The following is a 9,547-nucleotide window of genomic DNA, read 5'->3' on the forward strand; positions in this document are numbered from 1 at the left end:
TTTAGGGTACGCATATGCTCGTACCCTCTTTTTGAAAGCACCCCCTATCTGAGGACTGCCAACATTTCCGAACCCCCCTTTCGCGGGCTTTTCGCGGGCTTTTCCTGCTTTGGAGACCCCCCTAAATCAGGAAAAATGCTCAATGTACCCTCCTAAATTCGGAATAATTTCTCAGGAGTCCAAAGAGATGATAGAAAAAAAGAAAAACACCCCCTTTTTAAAGAAATCTCCGGGTGAAAAGTCAAATACACCCCTTTTTTTACAATTCTCGGGCCGGACTTTGTCGCACGAAAAGTACCCCTTTACCGGACATTTTGGCAACACGCATGCGGTCATTTCGACCTCTGAGTGGGGGGGCCGGGGCCGGACTTTGTCGCACGAAAAGTACCCCTTTACCGGACATTTTGGCAACACGCATGCGGTCATTCCGAAACCTGAGTGGGGGGGCCGGGAGTAACATTAAGACAATTTTCTTAGATCATTTTTCTCATTGCAGAAAGTCATACCATAAAACGCAAAAACAAATATTTTGAAAAATGTTTACATAAAATATATGTTATTACCCATTGAAACTGTAGTCTTTCACTGTGCATTCGTTATTCTACCGCTTAAAAGCAAATTCAACATTTTCATTTCGAACATTTACGTAGTTCATCCCATGGCTCCCTGACATAATGCTTTCTTCTGTCTTATTTTCGCCTCTCTCATTTCCCCATTTTTTTTCCTTCTAGTTTTAATTGAACATAATCTTTATGCTCAATAGACTGTTCTTAAAGATACATGGGAATCTAAAATTTACAAGCTTAGATTTTTACTAGATTACCCTATATTTCGCGACAAGTAAATTTGTCCAATTTCCGTTTAAATACCATGCAATTTTGTAGTTAGAATTTACAAGCATAGCTTTTTAAAAAAACTGAATTACCCAATATTTCACGACAAATAAATTATAAATACTGTTTGTATTTTTACACCTATTGAAAGAACAATTCTTTTCATTCCTGTTGTTTATTGCTTATGATTTATGTAAAAATGTGAATCTGAAGAATGAAACAAAAACGAAAATTATTGATAAACTAAAACAGAATTTTGCAATTTTACTACTTTGTTGAAGCCTAAAACACTATACACAAGTTTCATAGCACTGTATTTTTACTAAAATTATAATGGTTTAATTTTTTGACTAACTACCAAATGAAAATATCTTGGGGTACCCATCTCAAAAAGGGAACCTTATTTACAAGCACAATGCTTCTAAGGTTTCCTCTTCATTACTGTAGATTAAGTTAGCATCCTTTGTATTTAAAGACTTGTATGAAGTCGTTTTCATAGTTTTAATATTACCTATCTATCGAATATATTTATATGTTTTGTTACCTTGTATATGGGTTACTTAGTAAATTCTGTTCATATGCAGTTAATGTGGAAATAAAACCTAAATAACAAAAATGATAACATAATTCACCGGTCAATACCCACAATTATATTTTACAAGTAATTCTCCCGATTAATGCATTGTTATTTGTATGTATTAATTGTCACTGCATAGTAATGAAGCTGGTTTGGGGCAGAATTTTAGCTCAGTCTGCAAACTCTCAAACTGCTTAAATAATCAGACGGATTAGTTTTGTTAAGAAATGTTCAAAGTGCTAATTTACGAGTTTAAACCAAACAAAGTAAGTATATTTGGGGGTTATTCTGTATTGTTCATACTTCTTTGATGTTTACATATTGTGGACTATAAGGACTCACATTTGATACGTGCCTAAACATAAATGTTGACTTGGATTACATAATATAATTCTATGGATTAACTTCTAATTCTACTAGTTAATTATTAACTAAAAATACACCTTTACATAATACAACGCTTTCATGTTAATTTTAATATGCATAATCTATGTCTATTTTCAAAACTTATTTTGATATTTCATCGTTCAAATTAACCAACTTGAATTCCACTGCTTAATAGTCGTAGGAGCAGCTGTATTAATACTAATACTACTTATAACAAGAACAATAATTATTGACTATTTATTAATTATTGTCCACTAATGTAGTAATAATGCTTTCCATCAGCAATGACATGCAATAACACTAGTAATACAGACAAAAAGTACAGTAGAATATTGTGCTACTTTTTTGCTACTGATATATCAAAACACGATTAACAAGTTGGAATATGCCTTCGTACTTTATGGCATACGTGTATATACATGACTCAATAATTTTTCATTTATATTTGCACCTGCATTGAAACATAAAAAACATATCTTATATTTCTAAAATCGCTATAATCTGATACCTCAGCAGAGAGAATAAAATGCAACTTTCGAAAAAAGAATTCCGGACGACACGGTGTCTACAATTTGAAATACACATCAAATAAAACATTTTTAAATGCCAATCAGCCCGACATCCAGCATGAAAAGACGTATACCCAGACAGTTAGAAACACTGGCATTTCCTTAGGGAAGTGATTACAAAAAAAATCATTGTCTCCCGATTATGTACTTATTTATTTATTCAAGTTTTATTTAAAATAGAGGGTAGGTACATTTGGTAAAGAACTGCTTTTCAAGTACGCCCTCTAGGACTACATATCAAAAAATGTGATACACAAAAATACAAGCAATACATGAAAACATAACTTTCATAAAAACTAAACATTGACATATATTTGACATAATATAGAGTACAAACATATATAACATAATAAAAATAATTATACCGGTAAAGGGAAACATATACCGGTAAATTAAAGGGATTAATGCATTATTATTTGTATTAATTGACACCGCGTAATCTATCTGGTATTTGGCAGACTTTTAGCGCAGTCTTCAAAATTCCAAACTGCTTTAATAATCAGACGGATTAGTTTTGTTAAGAAATGTTTAAAGTGCTAATTGACTAGTTTTAAACAAACAAAATAAGTCTATTTTGGGGGTATTCTTTATTGTTTATACTTCTTTGATGTTTACATAACGCATTCTATAATTATATTTATCAGGACCCACATTTAATATGTGCCTAAACATCCCCTGCTCATATGGTTATATACAAATGTTGACTTAGATTGCATTATCTGACTCTATTAATTAACTTCTAATTCTACTATTAATTTTTTAACTAAACATCCAACCTTACATAATACAATGCTTTAATGTTTATTTTATTATGCATAGTCTATATTCAAAACTCATTTGCATATTTCATCGTTCATATCCTAACACATTATCGTTGACCTATTAATCAACTTGAATTTCACTGCTATAGTGATAATAGTATAACAATAATAATAATAATTGATTATTTATTCATTCGTGTCCACTAATGTGGTAATAAAGCTTTCCACCACCAATAACAGACAGTAACACTAATAACCAATACATACAAAAAGTACAGTACAACATTGTATATTGTCCTACTGATATATCAAAACACAATTAACAATATGGAATATGCCTTCGTAGTTTATGGCATACGTGTATATACATGACTCAATAATTTTTCCTTTATATTTGCAACTGCATGATACATTATTATGTCTTGTTGATGATTGAACAATATAAGTACTAACCTCACCTTACGTTTACAGGCAGAGCAAACTTATAGACCTCCCAAGAAACAATAGGTTCATTCATTAGTCATTAGTTTAATTAGTTATATTGTTTTGAATTCAGGGTTAGTGTTAGTGTTAGGGTCAGGGTTAGGGTTAGGGTTAGGGTTAGGGTAATACACCAGTTTTTATGATGTCCTGTTAATGTATCATTTAGGGTTGTATATAGATGTCCTATAAATACAACATGTAATGTTGAGGCCTCTTTACTCTTTTGTGCATTGTGTCGATGTCGTTTTATGTTTTTCAATTTCTCACCGATTTTAAATATAATTATTTTCTATTTCAATGTCATGCATTTGATGTCTTTTTATAGTACATGATTTTGATGTAAACGCAATATGTAAAATCCCACAATGAATTTCCATGTCATTATTGGACGAAATAGAATTGAATTGAATATTATATATCCATTTAAAGAAACTAATCTCATAACATTGATTATAGTAATGTTTAAATGCCTGGCACGTTGACATAATCTCTTTTCATTGGGTCATTTAATTCTTCGTAGTTAGCTTCTTGGTCAGGTTTCTTCAGGTCTTCATATGTTTGAGTGTCAGTAAGATTCGCGTAGGTCTTAGCATCTGTACTGAGATCTTGGTAGGTATGAGGGTCGGTGTTCATGTCTTGGTATGTATGGACGTCTGTCTTTGATGGATCAAATACAGGGTTCTCATACTGCGGAGACGAATCGGACTCCTTCCCTTTAGACCTAGTAGAGGCTGATTTATCGCTGAAAGTTAATGATATTAAAGTAAAGAGGATGAAAAACATGATTGAGGAAGGAAGTCCCAATAAATAGATATATAGAAATAAGTCAACATGATATGTGGGAATTGGTATGGTACTTTTAAAAAGCATGTCATTAACATAATAATCCTTTTAAGAGAGTTTCCATAGCATTTAAAAAGTGTTATGCTTTTGAATATCTATATTGGGTCCAAATAAATAGGTAGGCCTATATAATAACTTGTAAACATGACGATTAGTATTTGGGAATTAGTATGAAATGATACTTCTAAAGTACATGTCAGTAACATCATAAGTCTTTCAAACTGGTTGCCCTAACATTTAGAAAACGTTTTGCTTTAGAATATTTACATTGAATAGCAATTTCAAAAAATGAAGAAAGTAATTAAATAACTTCATAACATTACACAAATACTTGAGCTTGTATTATCATGCCCATATGGTATAAGCCCCTTGCCACAGGGGAAATAGGATGGGATTGAATGGACTGGTGAGAGGAACAAGTTAGGTACAAGGTATCTCTCTCTAACCTTTTTCGCTTGTAAAAGATGATGATGAGCACTATAACGATAACAATCACAACAATAGCACCCACAGAGCTTCCTACGACAGTTGCTGTTGAACCTGAAGGACCTCCAGTTGAATTTGATTGTGGTGGAGAAGAGGACGGTATGGAAACTAGGATGGTATAGAAATACAGGAGTTAGAAATACCGAGGGAGCATTAACATAGAGTTGATAGATAAATGATAGATGAATCCGGTACAGTCAATCTGCTCTAGTGACCACCTGTCTACAAAGACCACATTTCCTGGCTCCATTAGGTGGTCTTTAGAGACAGGTTTCACTTATTATGATCATAATTGATTGTAATGAATAACGGCATGTGAACAGACAGGTCACAGTAGGCTGCTTACTAGCACAACTAGAAATTGATGATTCACATACGGAAAGCTGTGTGTGTGTGTGTGTGCGTGCGGGCGCGGCAGAGGGTGCGTGCATGTGTGGGTGTGTGATTATTATTCAATAAATGGAAAATAGATTGATATTGTAATTTTCATTATCTACATTCTTCATTTTTCGAAAAATATTTTTTTGCGGTTCCTTTTTTAAAATTTGTGGTTCATGATATTTCAAGCTTTCTAATGGACCGTCATTAAAACGCGTATTTTAAAATTAATTTATTTAAGATGCCAACCTTGTCTTGATGTAAAGGTCAATGCTGGTCCTTGTTCTCCTTCACCGTTGATACCATCTCGTATCGCTGCAATCTGAACAGAGTACGTTGATCCTGCTTCAAGTCCACTGACGTTATACATGACCATCTCAGTGGCATTCTCAGCAGACCTCTTCGATACGGAACGGTCCGTATTGTTCACCATGCTTGGAGGTTGTACTTCTTTAGCCAACACGACATTGCTACCTGATCGCACGTATATCTTGTATCCAACAATCGGTCCGTCCCCGGTATCAGAGCTAGGGTCCCATTGTCTCCAACCGATAGCTGCATAGTAGTATCCAAATTCAAGTAGTTCTGGTGCACCATTATAACTTGGTAAAACTGCAATGTGTAAAAATAAACACAGAGAAAGTGGGTAAAAATAGTACTCATTTATTCTAACTCATTGGTTCCTTCCTCCCCCCTCCGCCCAGAAAATGAAAGGACAAAAATGAGCAGGTAGGAAAACCATTAAATGTACAAATTAAAGAATGATTGTACTTGGAATTTCAGTATACCACCTGCAATTTATTGTATGATATGAATATGGAACATAATCTTTTGCAATTAATATGTGAAATATTTGAAATACTATAACCATATACGTGCATACTGAAAAATGACCTGGCTCAAAACCCGTTTACATTTCTGGATAAATCATGAAAGTAGACCAATATCAAAAACTGAACGTAAAATAACATACAGAGCTGATCAGGTAGTGTTAATTATTATGCTTGAAAGGATTTTCGTGAGTTACAGGTACTCGTTCTTAAAATTCATAGATCATTTAAAAACTTGTAGAGTACAACGTGAAAACATTATTGCAATAAACTGCTATGGGGACTGCTTACCAAAGAAATCTCTTGGAGGTAGCGTTACGAAAGCAAACTCGGAGGAACTCTCAGGTACCGCGACAAAGCAGTAAATTGGTTCTTCTGGCCCTGTATACTCGTGGATAAATGAATAATTGAGGGTTGTTCCTGATGTATCAGAGCTAATACGAATCATCCAGGGTTCCGTAGTAGACTTTCCTGCAGCTGCCTTTACATACTCAGAGGGAAAATTTTGCCCTGGTGATGCTGTGAAGGAACAGGAGAAGATCGCCACTCCTGGATTGGTCTTTTCAAAGCTCGTCTCAAAACGATCTAAATTTGGTGAAATAACACAACAGAATAATAAAACGTGAATGACAGTTCAAAAGACAGGTGGAGAGGAAGAGAAAGATAGTACAAGGGAATGACACCATTTTAAACACTTAAAAAATGAACTTAAAGGTATAGACAAGTTTTGGAAACGCCCCCTCTCAACAAAATGAAATGGAAGCTGATATTACCAATCATGTGAATGTAGGTGATGTAGGTGATGATGAAAGGCAATTGTTACACACTTATGAGGGCTGAACAGTGACAGTACGCTCCAAATAAAGATATATGTTCTTATGTGCGTCACTGCTTGAATGATATAAGCAGCTCAGAATTAATACTGAAAGTATTTTTGTTTAATGAAAAAAAGTTTTAATATGGAAGAATCGAATTATGTTGCAGACACTTGGAAAGAGACACGTATTTCCTTCAACCTCAGTTACCTGTTTGGCATTGATCCCTCATCCATCTTGGATGACAGGTGGATGACAAACAATCCCCAGTCAAAAAGTTACAATCCTCAACACCACCAAAACAATGGCATGTCTTTGAACAAGAGCTGAAACATCCTGAAACTAAACAAAATATATAAAGCAGCCTTAGGAAGACATTTCTGATCTTCTATGAAACTAGAATTTAAATTGAAAGTTAAAAGGGATATCGCATAATATTGGAGAAAAGTGTTCTGTCATGAGAATAAACAGAGACCGAATATTCAAGTATACTATTGCACTTTTGAATAGCAAATCATAATATTAAACAGGTAAAAAATGGATATTAAGATCTTTTAGTTATACTCGGATGTCACTTATTGTCAGAATATGTACATAGATTTAAGAAGTGTATCTGCTAATTTGATTGAATTAATAAGGTGGTATAGGGACCTTCATGCGAGCATTCGTTTCTAAATATCTGTTGTATTTCAATATAAAATATCAATAAAAGTAATCTTACATGTCATACAGTTGGATGGAAACTCGAGAGAATCAGTGAAATATCCCAAGTCGCACTGCCCTTCAACCTCGTCACAGTATCCAGAATCTTTAAGGCATGGTGTGCCATTCCTGCAATTGCATTTCTGTGTACAGTTTGTCCCGAAGTATCCGTTTGGGCAAACAGAAGGAACTAAAATGAGGAAATATGAATATATTTTTTTTTGATGAAAACAACATAAGTCATGGGCAGCATTGTTAAGCGAATGACATTCCTTTAATATGTACACTTATTTACTATGTCATTACGTTAAAAACAGAAACAAAATGAAGGCAACATGTATTTTGATTCCATGAATTGTTTGTCGGTTTACCTATGGAATGAAATCGCGGCATAGGAATATTCAAAAATAAATTGGCTTTTAAAATCACATCGAAAAGAAGTTGCATTGGGAAAAAATAGTCAACATGAAAGGTTGGGACTTATCTCGGGTCTTTTTTTTATCAATAAAATTTATTCAGCATTGTTATGATCCTTTATATGTCATTTTCAAGTAAAGTAAATGATTGTACCTTGACATGCTGAACCAGACCATCCTTGCGAGCAATCTCCAGAACATTCTCCAGTGACGTCATCACAATCTGCCCCATCAGTACAATGACATTCTTGTAGACAATCAGCTCCAAACATACCATCTGCACATGCTTTAGGACGAAATAGAAGTGATATAACGAAATTTGTAGATCTGTGGAGATATTATTCAGTTAATTTGCTCCGCATAATATTTTAATTCACATTCGCCCTAATATATTATCGTAAGTAATACACAGGTGCCAGTTCTTAAACCATGATAATATCCATGCATATATACCAATATAAATCCTCTTTTAAAATATACATCTTAGACAAATTTTGCGTAGGGATTCGGATTTGAAATGTGCAAGTTGTGTAAAACGAAAGGTTAAAATACCTTTTGTATTTCAAAGTTTCTTCCTAATGTCAATAATGCTAACAGTCGTTTAGAGCACTAACTTTCATTGCAGTAGATTCCTGTATATCCAGCTAAACAGATGCATCCATAAGGATCGGGTAGACAGATCTGACTTCCAGCACACTTGTCCAGAGGCTGACCGGGTCCACATTCAAATTCACAGTCCCAGCCAAACTTATGCATCCCACACGCTGCATGAAAATGTATATATTAGAGTGATTAATTTAAATATAATTCAAATGTTCTAAAATATTCTCCAATTTGAGAAGAGTCAAGCATGTAATATTCAAACATATTAAAATCATTCAAAACTGTTATGAAAATGTGCGTATTAATAAAACTAGTTTTTCATTATCTTTAATAGTTTTAGCATTTTTTTTTAAAATCATCATTATTACTGTTATTGGCATCATTATTGTTTTTATTGTACTAATTAAGATTATTTGTAGTACTGTCATCATCATCATCATCATCATAATCATTCGTCTCTTCCTTCTCCTCCTTCTTTTCTCTTCTTTTCTTCCTCATCTTTCCTTCTTATTCTTGTAATTATGGTTGTAGTTATTATTAATTGGAATCACCATCATAAAACGATTAGTATATCATTGTAAAGACTCATTTCAAGGCAAAGATTTTATTGGACATAGAATAAAAAAGTTTCACATGGTAGTATCTTCTTTAGGGATTTCTTAGTTTTACCTTGGAGGCAGTTCTTTCCAGCATGACCAGGGGGACAGATGCATGTTCCTGAGAGTTCGTGGCAAACACCTCCATTATAACAACTATCACACAAACGATCGCATAATGGTGGATTCCATCTTCCATAAGGGCATTCTGTTAATAAAATGAAACATGTACAAATATAATGTACATTCCACACGTACGTTGATCCCG

The 9,547-nt window shown here is 33.9% G+C and overlaps 1 protein-coding gene across 1 annotated transcript; it reads right to left on the reverse strand.

The window, feature by feature from the left end:
* Nucleotides 1–495: 495 nt before the first annotated feature.
* LOC115918515 lies at nucleotides 496–8,353 on the reverse strand. Its single transcript, XM_030981462.1, has 7 exons — nucleotides 8,235–8,353; nucleotides 7,684–7,854; nucleotides 7,173–7,304; nucleotides 6,439–6,732; nucleotides 5,567–5,929; nucleotides 4,900–5,047; nucleotides 496–4,352 (listed from the first exon to the last, which is right to left on the reverse strand). The coding sequence occupies exons 1-7, from the start codon at nucleotides 8,350–8,352 to the stop codon at nucleotides 4,073–4,075; spliced, it is 1,506 nt and encodes a 501-aa protein (XP_030837322.1). The 5' UTR covers nucleotide 8,353; the 3' UTR covers nucleotides 496–4,072.
* Nucleotides 8,354–9,547: the final 1,194 nt, after the last annotated feature.

The sequence above is a fragment of the Strongylocentrotus purpuratus genome, unplaced genomic scaffold, assembly GCF_000002235.5.
Source record: "Strongylocentrotus purpuratus isolate Spur 01 unplaced genomic scaffold, Spur_5.0 spur5_contig_821, whole genome shotgun sequence".
In the NCBI taxonomy this organism is placed as follows: Eukaryota; Metazoa; Echinodermata; class Echinoidea; order Camarodonta; family Strongylocentrotidae; genus Strongylocentrotus; species Strongylocentrotus purpuratus.